This window comes from Lethenteron reissneri, chromosome 39 (genome assembly GCF_015708825.2).
Source record: "Lethenteron reissneri isolate LAM-NWPU_2019-01 chromosome 39, ASM1570882v1, whole genome shotgun sequence".
NCBI classification, from domain to species: Eukaryota; Metazoa; Chordata; class Hyperoartia; order Petromyzontiformes; family Petromyzontidae; genus Lethenteron; species Lethenteron reissneri.
In genome coordinates this window covers 1,026,001-1,042,427 of record NC_083817.1, presented here as the reverse complement: position 1 = coordinate 1,042,427, position 16,427 = coordinate 1,026,001, and the positions used below count along the sequence as shown (strand labels likewise).

General features: G+C 53.0%; 1 protein-coding gene across 1 annotated transcript in view; it reads left to right on the top strand.

The window, feature by feature from the left end:
* Nucleotides 1-15,446, top strand: part of LOC133351879 (mitogen-activated protein kinase kinase kinase 1-like) — an 87,978-nt gene extending 72,532 nt beyond the window's left edge. Inside the window, exons 16-21 of the mRNA XM_061567457.1 lie at nucleotides 256-408; nucleotides 1,112-1,274; nucleotides 2,173-2,304; nucleotides 5,968-6,110; nucleotides 8,482-8,613; nucleotides 9,326-15,446. Coding sequence (XP_061423441.1) covers nucleotides 256-408; nucleotides 1,112-1,274; nucleotides 2,173-2,304; nucleotides 5,968-6,110; nucleotides 8,482-8,613; nucleotides 9,326-9,472 — 870 coding nt within the window. The 3' untranslated portion in view covers nucleotides 9,473-15,446. The remainder of the gene's footprint in view (nucleotides 1-255; nucleotides 409-1,111; nucleotides 1,275-2,172; nucleotides 2,305-5,967; nucleotides 6,111-8,481; nucleotides 8,614-9,325) is intronic.
* The last annotated feature ends 981 nt before the right edge of the window (nucleotides 15,447-16,427 follow it).

Below are 16,427 nucleotides of genomic sequence, written 5' to 3'. Positions count from 1 at the left end.
CATGTGTGCGCGCGTGTGCCTGTGTGCGCGCGTGTGCCTGTGTGCGCGCGTGTGCGAGCGTGTGCCTGTGTGGGCGCTTGTGTACCTGTGCACGTGCGCGACTCGTGAATACGTTGCGAACTTAAAAGGGATATCAATGGATGCGTCGTTGCCTCCAAAGTAGCCACACGCATGCACCTGCACACACACCTGCACACACACCTGCACACACACCTGCGCCGGGCTGACTGACCGAAGCCGCCCTCGTCGTTGCAGACGTCCGACGTGGGCCTGGAGCACACGCGTGCGCACCAGCCGTACCAGGAGGGGGCCGAGTGGCTGAGGGGCCAGCAAATTGGGCTCGGCGCTTTCTCCTCCTGCTTCCAGGCGCAGGACATCGGCACCGGCACGCTCATGGCCGTCAAGCAGGTGGGAGCGCCGGGCGCGTGATCGGAAAGACGTCGTCGGCTGTCGTCGTCGCCGTCATTACAATTGTACGGCGCATCTCGCCGAAGAGTGTCTTGAAAGTACAATAAACTTGTTTTGTCATCGCATGGCACTGAGCTATTAGTCATTCGGCGTTTGGCCGATAACCACACATCCGCCCCTCGTGACCCACCGCTCGTTTGTAAAAATTCTTTAGGAAAGAGCCACGTTTTGAGCCCCGATTTCAAACCATACAAAGTTGGCCATGACTGAAGTTCTCACTGAAGATGGTTTTGTGTTTTTGGAGCTCATTCTGCAAAATCTCTGTTACCGTTACGGGTAACTGGTGTGGTGTGTGAACACCACAGCTTTTTTTAAGTGCTCTCTAACAGCACTGCCCCAACAGTCTCTTAAAGTCTATCGGGGGATCTTTCTCTCTGTGTATACGTACACATCTCACTCAGCCAAGGGATAACACCTGGGTCTGTCCCGTGACCGCCTGCCAGCAAAGAGCCTTCCACACTTCACGAGATGAGCTCAAAGTGCACCCAGCCTGGCGTAAGCGCCGTGGCGACGGCTGCTCTCCCCCTCCTCCTCGTCGTCGTGTGTGCGTGTGTGCGTGTTGTGTGCGTGTGTGCGTGTTAACGTGTGCGTGTGTGCGTCCGTGCGTGTCAACGTGTGCCCGTGGCCCACGTGTCCACTCCAGGTGACGTACGTGCGGAACACGGCATCGGAGCAGGACGAGGTGGTGCAGACGCTGCGCGAGGAAATCCGCATGATGAGTCGCCTCGACCACCCCAACATCATCCGCATGCTGGGCGCCACCTGCGAGAAGAGCAACTACAACCTCTTCATCGAGTGGATGGCCGGTACGGCCCCAGCGTTCCGGCCTCGGTCTGTGTGCGAACTGTCCAGCCTGCGATATTAATTGTATGACTATTTTCCATTTATTTGTGGCTTTATGTTTGTTTTTTAAATCAACATTTGGGCGACGTCTGCCGAGCGAGCTCTGCGGGAGGTCGTTTACAGGAAGGGGGTGGAGTCAGAGTTTGATGTAAACAGAGTTTCCTGTGTAGTCCCTGGGACACCTACCCATCCCAAAATAAAGTTCCGTTCTGTTTTAAATATCTTTAACCAGTATGGCTCTCGGTCAAAAGTTAAAGGCTCTCCCTGCTCACATGCAACTGTGCTCATCTCCTGAGCCAGTTGTGGAAATTCCACATTCCTATGGCAGGGGATAGTTTCCCCATAAGATGCCACAATTGGCTTCCCACAAAGCAGTACCTATATTATTGGCCCCAGAACGATGGTGGATATGAACTCCCAAGCAAAGTGTGCCGATGCACGCCGAGGACATCCAAATAATCGTCAGAGTTTTGGATCGTGTTTTATTTACAAAATCCAATCTTTTTTGTTAATCTCATTTGTACTTTCTCTATTTTGTATTTCTTCTGGATTGTTCATTCGATGGCATTTAACTTACGTTAAAAGCATTCGGTCTGCATTTAATCCGTAGAACTCGATATTTGACGGCAAGTTGCGAGCGTAAGAATCAATAATATAGGTTTTCTGGGTTAGATCGCGTAAATATATAAATGTGTCGTTAAACCTGCCACCGCCCGACTCGATTTTAACCACCGGATCGTGACGCACCTCCTGCTCGTCGTCGCTCCTCCCGTCGTGGAGTCCGCCGAGCGTCGGGAATCCTGCGGCAGTTCCGGCCGCGCCTCCTGACGACGCTCTTTGCCGCGTGCGTCCTTTCCGCAGGAGGCTCCGTCGCAAACCTCCTCAACAAGTACGGGCCCTTCCACGAGCGCGTGGTCATCAGCTACGTGGAGCAGCTCCTGCGGGGCCTCGCCTACCTGCACTCCAACCAGCTGATCCACCGCGACATCAAGGGTCGGTCGCACACGCCGCACTCGCCGCACACGCCGCACTCGCCGCCCACGCAAACGGGAAGATGTCTGTTCAATCCCATAACATGACAGAGCAGATGCCACAATTTTAATTCCAAATACTTTGCCACTGACAGGGAAAAGCGTTTCTGTGTTCTCCAGATTATAAGACTCTTACCAAAAACTTTGAGTTCTATTCACTTGCATTAACGATCAGTTTTGATGATGTAGTTTACTGTAAATTCCAATTTCTGTCTCCCCATGGTAAGTCCAGTGGAATTCCACTGATCTGGTTATTAATGCAAGGAATTTCAGTTCCCCCCAAAGAAAGTTTAGCATCTCGTATGTGGCGGTGCCAGAAGGAGGTCGCGTTTTGCCCTCTGACCCCTGGCAGCTCGCACAATGGAGGCCTGTGCGGGACCCAGCGATGCGTGGCTGCCTCAGGTGCAGCGCGTTACCGATTAACCCGAGGAATAACCGCACGCCTCTCCGTAACGAGTACGCGTTGGCGCGCCGGCAAAATTACAGGCAGCTTCCAGACGTTTAAAAAAATTGCACTCGTTGCTCAGATGCGTTCCCACAAACCCCGGCGCTCCCCGTGAGGGCGGCGCTCGCGAGCGGAATGTGCGTAGGCAATCGCATTCCTCGTCCCAGGATGCGCACCGCCACCCAATGTCCATTCACGTCCTTGACGACCCACGCTGTGGTGGCGGCGGCGGCGCAGGGGAGCCTCGCCGCTGCGCCCGCTCACGTGTGACGAGGGCTGTGACGATTAGCACCCCGCACCTCCGATTAGCACGGTTACGTACGGTGCGAAAGAAGTTCGACATACACTTGTATTAACGAGGACTGTGACGAGTTAAAGGCAAAGGCGCATCACTGAAGCTTCTCGCTTGCGCCCCTGCTGGGGAAGGACCTCCACGAGAGTGAGCCCCTGAGAGAGCCTCTCCAGAGGGTGTTTTTGGCCTCCTCTTCAACTCTGGCCAGACGTCTTGGCAGAGGTTGGAGAACCCACACTTTACCCCACCGCACACAGCTGCTGGGTGGACACAGTCAGCCGTGGGGGAATTAAGAAACTTTGCCGTGCCAGGAGGTGGGCCCGGGGCCCTCTCGACGGCACGTCCGGTCTTCTAACCGCTACACCGCAGTGGCAGCGTTATGAAGGAGAGTAACGCGATTTTTTTTTTAAGTTTGCCAAAATACCAGATAAAAAAATAATTAAAAGGAAGCCATGAAAACATGTTTAAGGGCAGTTTTCATGGAAATGTCGTGTGCGGTGAGACTGTGGCCAAAGGATGTTGCAGATCCAGTGGCGATGTTTCGGGAAAAAGAGCGCTCCTGCTGTTGGACAAGGAGATGGAAAACCTCGGCATTTCATTTCACAAACGCAGTCAGCCGCTGCCTGCGTTTGTTAAATGAAATGCCGAGGTTTGTTGTTGTTCTAGTTTATATGTATACAGTATATCGTTTCTGGGGACAACAGTACGGAATGTAATTTATACAGCATACCATTTCTGGGTGTATTTGTCGATAATTAAGCAGAGTGCTCTGCACTTCCCCCACTGAAACGATTTTATCGTGGAAATCACGGCCTTAATTTCTCTATAATTTTTTCACATCACCGTGAAAATTGCAGACCTTGGTCCATCCACTGCTGGATGAAGGTCCTCCCACACAGTATCGAAGCTGGCCAGGCCAGGTTGGTTATGACGAGGGAGGAGGGGGTGGCCGGGAGTCCAATCCGAGGTCGCCGGCTTCACAGAGCGTGACGCCAACCCCTGCGCCACCGCTCCCCCCACCCCGCTATCGCTGTTTACTACGTGATAATCGTACGCCTCGAGTGGGGCTGTTTGCGGTCACAGGGTATTATTAAAGAGGGAAGGTTGTTGATGGCCACTGTCCTTGATCTGAGTTAAAATCAGAGACAGGAAGAGTGCAGCCGCAGACAGATATGCAGTCATCCCCACTGAGAAGAATGGGCGGGAGAGAGCCATAATGCACAGGATACCACACGCGACACACTGGGGCGCCTGATACCATTGTGAGTGTGTGGCCTTTTGGATATCTGTGGCAGACAATTGTAGAAAATGTTAAAGCAGCCATTTAACAATGGCTTGTTTCTAAATGTGTATTGGACGTATGCATTCTGTCTAGTTGAGTATTGACCGAGGTTTGGGCGTTCAGCCAATTACAATCCGGTGTTCTTGATGACACGGGCATACAAATGAAACCGGCACGTGTTTACGGTGCCCGCCGCCGGTTTGCGCTTGCGGCGCAGTCCGCCTTGCGTCGTGCACCACGTCGCAGTCGCCCCCCTCGCGGAATCAAAGCCTCTTGTTAGAGGGGGCAAGCCTTCGGGTGTTTATTTTTTGACTTGTTATCGGAGGGCTTGTTTATTTTTGCGTGACTTTAAAACGTCACCCGGGGACAGCGAGCGACGAGAATAGTCTCCCCGGTGGGCCCCTCGTGACGCGTCCTGTCATCGGCAGCGCCGAGACGTCTTCACCGCCCCCCGCCAGGGCTCGCAAGGCCACTCGGGGACGTGCGCCACGTTTGTGTTCGTCTCTTTAGCTCTCCTGGAAAATTAAACATGCTGCCTGGTTTCTGCCACCACTCGGGTGGTCGCTGCAATGATGAAATTCAAAGTCGGCCACCCAAAACGGAATGTGTGCTCATCGCGTTAAGCAGCTCATGATCCAATCGGCTGCACGCAGAAGAATAGAATGTGTGGAAGACACATGGTGATGGTTGTGACCGTACCGTCCATGAAGATGGTAATGGTAATTGCGATGTTAACGATGTTAACGGTAGAGAAGATGATGACTTGGCAGTACAGGGCAATAACAGTTTTGCTGATAACGTTGATGGTAGTCGAGTTCAATACCCTTTACTCTTTTGTAAAACCAATCATACCAACGGCCTTAATCACGCATTGGCAGAAAGGTAGTTTCCACCAGTATTTGGTGGAAACCTTTTCCAATTGTTTGTCATTCCACCCAGGATGAAGTGAATATGTTAATCGGCGTAAAGCAAAAGATGCCTGAGCACAGGAAGGATTGTTGCTGTTCATATTTTTGTGATTTACTTTGGTGCACTTTGATATTTTTAGTTTGAAGTTCTGCTTGACGGTGTGGGGATGATCGTCGTGACGAATGTAAATTGTGACAGGAGCAGACGTGGCACAAAGCGGCGATGGACCACTCTTGGAAGTGAGATACGGAATTGTTGCATGCGACAAGTGCAGCCTCTAGAGGCGCTGCATTCACCACAACTTGAAACAAGTATCCATTCTCGAGTCACCACCACCGAGAATTGTCACAATTTAAATCACCACGGGACAAATGTTGCCCACGAGACAATGCGGGCCAAGGGTGTGAATTGTGAACACGGTGACGCCGCGGGTCGCCGCTGTGATGGTTTTGGCACCGCAGCTCCTGCGTTGGCACCAAGTCTGAATGAATCCGCGCCACCCAAGTGTCACCAACAAGAGAAACGAAGTCGTCTAGCGCCACCTAGCCGTGCCGACGCCGCTTTGTGGACGGGATCTCGCTGGCGGCCCCAGATCGAGTGTGTTCCCTGTGTGCCGGAGCTTATCCCGTGTGTGTGTTCTCTGCGTGCAGGAGCTTATCCCGTGTGTGTGTTCTCTGCGTGCGTTCACTCTGTGCAGGAGCCAACTTGCTCGTGGACAGCATGGGCCAGAGGCTGCGGATCGCCGACTTTGGGGCGGCCGCTCGCCTCGCATCCAAGGGCACGGGCGCCGGCGAATTCCAGGGGCAGCTGCTGGGCACCATCGCCTTCATGGCCCCCGAGGTGAGCAGGGGGCGCAGCACCCCCCGCGTCGCGCTCCAGCCGTGAAACTGGCGCGACGATCGGGGGCCCGGGACTCGGCGGCGCGGGGGCGGCCGCTCGCCCGGTCCCTCGTGAAGCGACGGCAACCCGGCCCTGGCAGAGCCACGCGCGACGAGAAAGCGGAACGGAAACGGCGAGGCGCGCGAGGGAAGTCGGCAGTGCCGCTCGGACTCCGCCGTGCACACGGGGAGACGGCCGACATCTTTATCTGGTCCTCCCACATGATTTCTGAGCCGGAAAAAAATCATCGTTTGATGTGGTTTAGATGTGGTCCTGGTCCCACCTCCCATTTGTATCGTGTCAGTCTTAAAAATATAAACAAGAGGGAGTGGTCGTGTCGCGGTTTGCGCGCTACGCTACGAATCCGGTGACCCGAGTTTGATTCCCGGCTCACAGCCAACACCAGTGACGATTATCTGAACCGGTCATGGACCTCCCTTAAGTCGACTCAGCCTTAAATGAGTACTTGGTGCAATGTGTGAATGTCACCACTGGGGAGTCAAAGGCGGCTGGGTGTGGTGCTGGCCACCCACCCCCTCGAGTGCCGTGCCGGTCTTCATCGGTGCTCGCGAACAGCACTTGCCCCTACAGTATGTTAAGGCTACACGGGGGCTATTTGTTTTTGGTGCGTGTGTTTGTTCGTACGCCATCTCCTTGCTGATGGTGTCCATATCTAAACATCAAGTTTTGTTTTTGTGATTAAATTGGTTTTCGGCGTAGCCGGCAGTCGTGGAGTAACGATGCACCGATTCTTAATGTATAGCCATTCTTACGCTCACGATACACGCATCGAATCGTGCAGGTATGTAATCAGTTCACGTGACACCAGCAGACACTAAAGATGATCAGCGGTAGAGCGAGCAGCCCACAGTCGGAAGGTTGCGAGTTGACTCAACCCATCATCGCTCTGGGGACAATAAAATGCATACCACTTTGTGGAGAAATCAATAATGGTTCTCCCATGGAAGGCCTCTCCCCTGCCATAGGAATATGGAACTTCCACCACTGGCTCAAGGCTATAAACAGGTAGAGAACACCACCTCAGTGATCATTGAACAGTGAATCGCTTTGACCTTTAAACCCCCCGCCCCTCACCCACCCCTGTGGTGGGACCATCCATCAAGCTGAGTTGGTATTTGCCCATTAGGCCGCGAGAGCTTTGCGTGGTGCTTGTGTGTGGGTGGGCGTGTTTGCTCTGGGAGCTGCAGAATAACATTTGGTTCTGCCACAGTTATGCTGGACTTCAGTGGGTGTGGTATACTTGATATGTGGTCTGTACTTGGCTTGTTTAACTTTGACTCTGGACCTGAATAGACAGGGGAAGGTGGTGATATTTGTAGAGATATGTGTCCGTGTGTGTGCCCATTAACACTTCAGCTATGGAGTGCCCCATGCAGTGGTGCGCACCGTGACACGTTAGAGACTGTGATACCTGCATTCGCGAACTGAGCGTGGATACAAACGAGTCATCGTAATTATGATTGGTACAGTGCTGTATATTCACCCAATTTAAACGACAGCAATTATTCTTTCGTACCCTGCGTTGCACAGATAAAGCAACTTGTATTTTGGAGCTGTGACGAATGTTCTGGCCGACGTCTGGGTTCCTTAGCCACTTGATGGAACTGACGATGATCTTATCAGTTCCTCTGGTTCTGCCGCCGCCACTGCCGTTCAGCGGTCGGCCGTACGCTCCGTGGCCCACCAGGCAGGGTGGGACCGTCTCTGTAGCTTCCGCTCGGCCGGGCGATGTCCGTACGCGACGATTCACCACGGTGCAGTGTTTATCGGCCACCAAACCCCCGAGAGCAACGGGCACAAATCTACTGGGGCTTGCCACCACTCAGGTAGCCATGACCGTGCATCGCTCGCGTTTGCAATCGTGCTCCGATGGAGACAATGCACGTGTCGAGCTCCCGCCCCGCGCCAGACGAGACGCCGTCCACGAGGTTGACTTTGAAGGGTGGCGAGTTGTGAACTACCTCGCCTGGTATGAAGGAGGTCGTGGGTTCGATTCTCACCCTGACACCTGCTTTATATTTGGAGTTTGCATCTTCTCCCCGTGGTAGTGTGGATTTCGCTCTGGGTCCTCCGTTTTTTTCCTCCATATTTAGAAACGTGCATTTAGAGTATTTGGCTGCTATAAATTTCCATGTGATAAGTCTCTTTATTGAGCTATAGTTTGTGGCCCGGTCGCTTCTGAAAAAGAGCTATATAGCTCAGTGGACCTTACCTGGTAAAATAAAAATTGTTCAGTAATAGTTTAGAATCGGCAAAGTGTGGCCCGACATTTTCATTGAGTGCTCCGTGCTTTTCTCGGCCCGCTGTGCAGGTGCTCCGAGGCCTGCAGTACGGACGGAGCTGCGACATCTGGAGCGTCGGGTGCGTCATAATCGAGATGTCGTGCGCCAAGCCGCCGTGGAATGCAGAAAAACACTCCAACCACCTCGCCCTCATCTTTAAGGTGAGGGGTCGAGGCGCACCTCTGCAAACGGAGTACGCCCAGTCCTTCCACAGAAGCGAGGAGGTCGCCGCGGCCTCTGTGGGCCGTGTAAACACTTGCACTGTTTGCGTTCTCCTTCCTTTAGAAGCCCAGATTAACCGAGGGAGGGGTGCCCGGGGACTCTGTTTGGGCGGTTTAGTGGTGAGCGACCCACGCAATGAACCCGGCAGCCCAAGTTTAATTTACGGCCACAGCCACGGCGACCATTTTCGCTGATTATTATTCAAACCGATCTTGGGCCTTCCCTTGGTCGATTTGGCCTAAAAAGAGTAGCTGGCAAAGTATGGGAACATCAGCACTGCGGAGACAAAGGCAACCGGGCGGCGTTTACTCACCAGTTCCTGTGCCAGACGGCTCAGCGATAGAGAAACCCGCTATCAAAGGCTTGCGAGTTCAAATTCTGGTTGGGGGTTGGTTGACTCCGCCTATCATCCCTCTGGGATCGATGAAACGAGTACCACTTTCTGGGGAAGTCAACAATGGTCTTCCTATGGATGAACTGGCCCCTGCCATAGGAATGTTGAATTTCCACCACCGACTCGGGGCTGTGAATGGGAGGAGATGAGCTCTGAATTCTCGTGCGGTTCTGCCCGTCGTGTTGTCGTGAGGATTTCGCGGCGCGTTATTTGATGCCAGCGTGCCGCGAGCTCAAGGATCGTTTCCGCTGCCGCAGATTGCGAGCACCACGACGGCCCCGACCGTGCCGCCCACGCTGTGCCCGGGCCTGCGGGACGTGGCGCTGCGCTGCCTGGAGCTGCAGCCCTCCGACCGGCCGGTGGCGCGCGACCTCCTCAAGCACCCCGTGTTCCGCGCCTGGTAGCGGAGCGGGAAGGGGGCCGGGAGGCCAACAGCCGATCGCAACAACAGGTGGCATGCGGATTCAGTGGCACGACCGCACAGAGCTACGATCACTCCACGGTACAGCCACTCGGTGGGACGGCTACCCGCTTGTGCAGCCACCCACTGGTGCAGCTAACCAGTTGATGAGCCGCCCTGTGGTTCAATTGTCTGGCAGTTTAGCTACACAGTTGTGAGGTTTCTCAGTGGTACCGTGAGCCAGCTTGGCATGCAGCGCACGCATTAACTAGGCGGGTGACTATCAAATAACCCCATGGACTGACTCATTGAGCAGTCGGTAGAGTAGGTGAGACGACCAGAGAACCAAAGAGCAAGCCGAGCAAGCAGCTGTCGTATCATCTCACCAGCCCGTCAGCCACCAAACAGCAAAGCCACTTGGCAAGCTCGAGGAATCACCAAGCCAACGAGCCACCAGCACGACGACCAAACAGCACTGCAGTCAACGAGGAGAAAAGCGGCGGCGTAAACACGGCGGGCGGTCAGTCGCACCCCACGCGGTGCGCGCTCGCCCACGCCGCTTTGTCGCGCTCGGCGCGCCGTGCGCGGATTCCTCGGGCCTCTTGATCCTGGCCGAAGTGTAATTGTGCAGAGCTGGCGGTGGTGGTCTCTCCGCACTGCGAACGGGGTGCACTGCTCGTCTTCGCTGCTGCACGGTCGCCTGCGCGCGGTGCGGTGAGAGGGGGGGGCGCTCTGTGTTCACCCGGCCCAGCGCGTGGCGGTGGCCACCGTCTGTAGATCACAGTGCTGTCCAATGAAAAGAGCTTCCACAATGAGGTGGGCTGGGGTGGTATTTAAGCAATACTCACGTTGGTTACTTTATTTAGGCAGTGTCTGCCTCTCTCCGTAGGCAGAAAGCGCCACATTGAATGCCACCGTTTAGACCAGCGGTAGGCAGCGACGTCTCGTCTTGTCTCTATGCACGTGCTGTCGCCAGCGCCTGTACGGTTGGGTTGGGGGCGGTGTCGGGAAGCTGCGGCGAGCGGGCCGGTCGGGCTGGTGCTCTGTCCGGATTGTGTGTTCCCCTCCGGGCGACTGGGCTCGCTTGGTCCCAGACGTCCGCTGGTACATCCCCGTGCACGCTGGCAACATGGCCTCCCCGCGACGACATTACGGACGGTCCACAACTTGCAGTTGCCAGGTTCAGTTTTTTTTTATTTGAGACTCCTTGTAAGTCTTTCCTGTGACTGTAAATAGAAAATAAAGACCCCTTGGCAGCTGTTAACATTTTTAATTTAAACTGATGGGTTTTTTTATGTAAGTATTTTACTTATTATTTACTCGGTTCAGGATATGCACGTCCGTAGCTATTTTGAGTCTAGAACTTGCGAAGAGGTAATAACTACTGTGTGACAAATCAGGGGATCTTGCGGTGTTTGTGGCTCATTCTGCAGTCAGGGACAGTCCCTTGGTCGATCTTCTCCAACTCTTCTGACGCTTTGCTCCTTGGCTCCTTCCTGTCACAAATCCGTTTTCTTTCTCTTAGTCTGACCAGGTTGTTTTAAAACAAAAAAGGGATGTAAATGTAATTTATTTTCTTGGTTTTCATTACTTGAATAGTGGGTACATTTTCATGGGGGTTTTTGTTGTTTAGGGTACAGCATATTCTGTACTGAGCGTTGTAGATACTCCGTGCCTGCGCTGTGTGCCGCCTCCTCCGCACGCACCCTTTAGTATATGTTGACGTTTTTTGTGTTGTTGGGGATTAATTGGAAGTTATTGTGCGGAGGAGTTTCCGGGCAGCTGCCCAGCCGCCCGTCCGCCCGCCCGCCCGCCCGCCCGCCCGCCCGCCCGCACGGCGATGCTAAACAAGCAGAGCTCTCGCTGTGGATGAGAAACCGCAAACCGGCAAAAAGGGCCCCACTATCTCAGGACGGCTGCTCCGTGGCAAGCCGCCCAAATGTTTTAGCATTTCAACAACAACAACAACAACTTTATATTTAGTTTGAGCACACTTTTGAAAGGGCTCTCCGGTGACTAGATCAGTTGACTGGACATGTAAATGTGGAACGTTGCTATGCGGCCCACTTTTAAAATGAAACTCAATCCGTTGATTCCATCGCCATCGTCGTGATGTCTGCCGTTGTTACAACTGTCTCAAGTCCTTCTCTGCATAACGTCTTGCCCAGCAGAGGATACCTCCAAGCCGAATACAGAGGCATTTGGTTTCTGAATGCAATCAGGGAAAGAGGTGGTAAACTGGTAGCTGAAGGACATTGAATTAGCTGCAGTGGTTTGTAATAATGCGCCAAACTTTGGCTTCAGCCGTGTGGCACGGGCATTCATAATAATGATTCCTTGTTACCCTTGATACGGAGTAGCACCTGGAGTAGTTGAGCTGATATCGGTTCCCCCGGTGATACCTCTCGCCCTTGAGATTCGTTTCAAAAGGAATCCATGCCAGTGACCACGATGCTAACTTAATTATATTTCAAATTTGTTGTTATATTTTGGAAATCAGTTTCTATTTGTTTTATTTTAGTTCATGTTTGATGTAAACAAAATTCGTTCATAACGCAAAACTAAGCATGTATAAAGCTCAGTTTCATTGTAAGATTCATAAAACATTTCTTGCCGGGTTCTTGTAACTTTTCATTTATTGAAATTGTTCATCGAGTCAATTCACGTCATTTTCAATCAACACTGCCAAGATGCGCCCAGCTGACCTTGAGCGCTGCAACAAATCTCCCTCCTCCATTGCCAGCGCTGCATTGCTGCTATGCTCGCTGGAGCAGCGGTGCTGGTGCTTCGCGTGCGCTCCTGCCCTAGGGCACGGCGCCTTTCGCCAGCGCTCGCAGGCGCTGGCACGGTAACCGCCCTGCCGCACGCTCCGAACCTGCCGCTACCGATGCCGTCCTGCGTCTGTGCTCGTTGCAGGGTGGCCCTGACTCGATGTGCCCGCGCTTTGTGCGTGATGCATCGATGAAGATCCGACGCCCAGCGAGGCTGCAGGATGGTGTTTCACGCTAAAAGTTTGAGAAGGCCCCTTTGCTCTTTGTGATATTTTCTAGGAATGGAATACGAGCCTAAGACTTTCAGCCTAATGTTGTAGCAGATGCGTCAGTTTCCTTATGGAGTTGGACAGAGGACGTAAGTCTGCATTGCTTGTTGATAAACGATGTTGTTGCGTGGCTGTGGGTGCCGGTGTATGCCGTGGGCCCCTCTCCATCATGGTCTCGGTCCGTGACTCCATTACCTTCTCAGGGTCTGGTTCGCTAATTCATCTCCGTGCCCCATACTACCCCAGGTTAAGGTCTTACCATTTCCTCCTGGCAGCAGTGCAGAGGTTTTGCACCGGTTTACAACCAACAGCTGTGGGTGTTAAGTTCAGCTGCCAGATTTACAAAGTAAAAAAAGATGTGAATAACACATTTAAGAAAATGACCCTTTGTAAGCGTTAACTCTCTCCTCTGCTAAAGCACCACTACTCGTGTCTGATATATTCACTGTCCTTAGTCTCTCTGACGCGTGCTCTCGCTGTGCCGCGTGTTGTTGGGCGCGATGAGTTCCGCGTCTGAGAGCTTTACAGCACAACCGCGAAAACCAATGTCGTCAACTTAACCAGAGGAGAACCCAGCGAGGTTATCTGTAGCCAGGGGGAACCTGATTAGCAATAGCTGAGAAGTGACACTGTGATTAATGTTGGGATTTCGATGAAGACACCAGTCTACGATGAGACCCACGTTGTCTAACGATGCCACGGGCTCGTCGATGTCCAACGGTACCGCCCATCGTGCGCTCGAGTAACCTCCCGCAGGCGTCGCCGGGCACCGCACGGAGTCGGTCCGTAGGCCCCGTAGGCCCCGTACACGTGGACTGTCTGGCGAGGGTGATAACCGCCGGGCCTCCGTTGCCACGCGGGCTCCTGTTGGTCAGCAGTGCCACACGGGAGGAGAGCCGTGCGAGAGAGGAGAGCCGTGCGAGAGAGGCGAGCACTTAAACCTCGCAGTTGCTACCGTGTCTTGCACAATCTATCTGGCCCCACTATTCCAACATGGGTATAGCATTAAGATGTACTTTTTTAAGGATTTCAACATTTTTTATTTGATGTTATTGTTATTGGTTAACTTTCTGCACTTAAAAATCGTAATAATTTAACGCACATGTATTTTGAGGTGTAAACCCACCAATGTTGTACCCATACTTTCTGAATGGACATTTTTGGATGCTGGTTGACTTAACTTCACTATTAACAAACAGCTATTCTCTAACAAACATTGTCATTTGAATGAATAATTTGTATAATGTTGAATTGTTTTAATGTTAGGCATGACCATTTCAGACGTTTTACATAAATTATGTTTAACCTTTACAAGGAATGGTCATTTCAGAGATTGGAAATTCACGCCTGTGTACCAAAGATGAATCGATGTACATTCAGCTTCTCATTTACATGGCAGAGTTTGTCGGTGCGCTAATTGAAGCGAGCTCATAGTCAATGAACATATCTTTCCACAATAGAGGTTTTTTGGGTTAGATTGCGTAAATATGAATGTGTCGTTAAACCCGCCACCACCCGACACAGACAATTAGTAAGGTTTGTCACGTAAACAGAACGTGCCAATTCGTTACTAGTGCAGCACACCGCTGTGTTTACATGATAAACCTTACTAATTGTCGTCTGGTGGCGGGTTTAACGACACGTTTATATTTACACGAGCCTACCCCAAAAAAAACCTATTTTGGACATTGGTTGCGAAAACCTACGTGTTAAACGAACATATCTTTGTCAGAAATATTTCCGTAAGATCTGACAAGTATATTTACCAGCATGTATTAGGTTTCACCTTACACACATTGCATTTTATTAGAAAATGTAAATGTATTCAGCTTAAAAAGAAATTTCAGGGACTTAAAAAATTATTTCGCAACATTGGTGTTAATACCGTTTCAATATTTGCTAACTTGCTTTTATCATTTTCAACTGGTTATTTTCATTTTATTTCATCGTAAGGGAAAATACTACTGTTTTGCTTATTAAGACAATTGTTACCTTTTTAACGAAGCTTAATGTTTTAAGCTTAAGCTTTCGACTTGTTAATGTTGGACGTTGGATAATTTATAAAGCGTGTGCTACTATGCAGTTGGAGACACTGGAATCACACGTCGTCGTCGTCGTTGTTGTTCGGCAAACCACTATTGGAACTTCTCGGTGCTCCTCCAGACCACGGTGGGCACACCGCCCACATCACTGCCCGCAGCCGACACTGAGCCATTCGAAAAAGCGACAAACACGCGGCAGCCACGCACCGCGCCGTGCGCTGCCGTGATCACGATGGGTTTTGTTTGTTTCTCACCCCCCCCCCCCCCCCATCGGTGTTTTGAATCCTCGTCTGTAAATGGAACTTGACTGCCCTGTGGGGCCGTGCTTGTGGGCAACGGAGAGCGCGGCGCGAGGCGCAGCTCCCGGTGGCCTGCGCTGAGACACTGCGGGGTCCCCTGTGCTGAGACACCGCGGGGTCCCCTACGCTGATACACCGTGGGGTCCCCTGTGCTGAGACACCACGGGGTCCCCTGTGCTGAGACACCACGGGGTCCCCTGTGCTGAGACACCACGGGGTCCCCTGTGCTGAGACACCACGGGGTCTCCTGCGCTGAGACACCACGGGGTCCCCTGCGCTGAGACACCACGGGGTCTCCTGTGCTGAGACACCACGGGGTCTCCTGTGCTGAGACACCACGGGGTCTCCTGTGCTGAGACACCACGGGGTCCCCTGTGCTGAGACACCACGGGGTCCCCTGTGCTGAGACACCACGGGGTCCCCTGTGCTGAGACACCACGGGGTCCCCTGTGCTGAGACACCACGGGGTCTCCTGTGCTGAGACACCGCGGGGTCTCCTGTGCTGAGACACCACGGGGTCTCCTGTGCTGAGACACCGCGGGGTCTCCTGTGCTGAGACACCGCGGGGTCTCCTGTGCTGAGACACCGCGGGGTCTCCTGTGCTGAGACACCACGGGGTCTCCTGTGCTGAGACACCACGGGGTCTCCTGCGCTGAGACACCACGGGGTCTCCTGCGCTGAGACACCACGGGGTCTCCTGTGCTGAGACACCACGGGGTCTCCTGTGCTGAGACACCACGGGGTCTCCTGCGCTGAGACACCACGGGGTCTCCTGCGCTGAGACACCACGGGGTCTCCTGTGCTGAGACACCACGGGGTCCCCTGTGCTGAGACACCACGGGGTCCCCTGTGCTGAGACACCACGGGGTCCCCTGTGCTGAGACACCACGGGGTCTCCTGCGCTGAGACACCACGGGGTCCCCTGTGCTGAGACACCACGGGGTCTCCTGTGCTGAGACACCACGGGGTCTCCTGTGCTGAGACACCACGGGGTCTCCTGTGCTGAGACACCACGGGGTCTCCTGCGCTGAGACACCACGGGGTCTCCTGCGCTGAGACACCACGGGGTCCCCTGTGCTGAGACACCACGGGGTCTCCTGCGCTGAGACACCACGGGGTCCCCTGTGCTGAGACACCACGGGGTCTCCTGTGCTGAGACACCGCGGGGTCTCCTGCGCTGAGACACCACGGGGTCTCCTGTGCTGAGACACCACGGGGTCTCCTGTGCTGAGACACCACGGGGTCCCCTGTGCTGAGACGTCTTTAAAGGGAGCTGCGATTCACTCGAGAGCCGGAACCCCGTGCTCTTCTCTTGCTCGATATTTGCCTGAACAATCAAGATTATTGCGTGAAACTAAACAAGAAAAGAAAACGATCTAGAGACAAAATGCTGAACGAATACATTCAGCATAGCTGTTATTTCTTTCTTTGTAAAAAAAAAAAGTCACGAGAAATAAAAACGTGAGTCGCAAATTGCCGTTTGCGTTGAACGATGTCGGAGGCGCGATTGATGTATTTGACTTTTTGTGTTTTTTGTTCATGGAGTTTAGACGCAGTGCAGGCGAGAGCTGAACAACG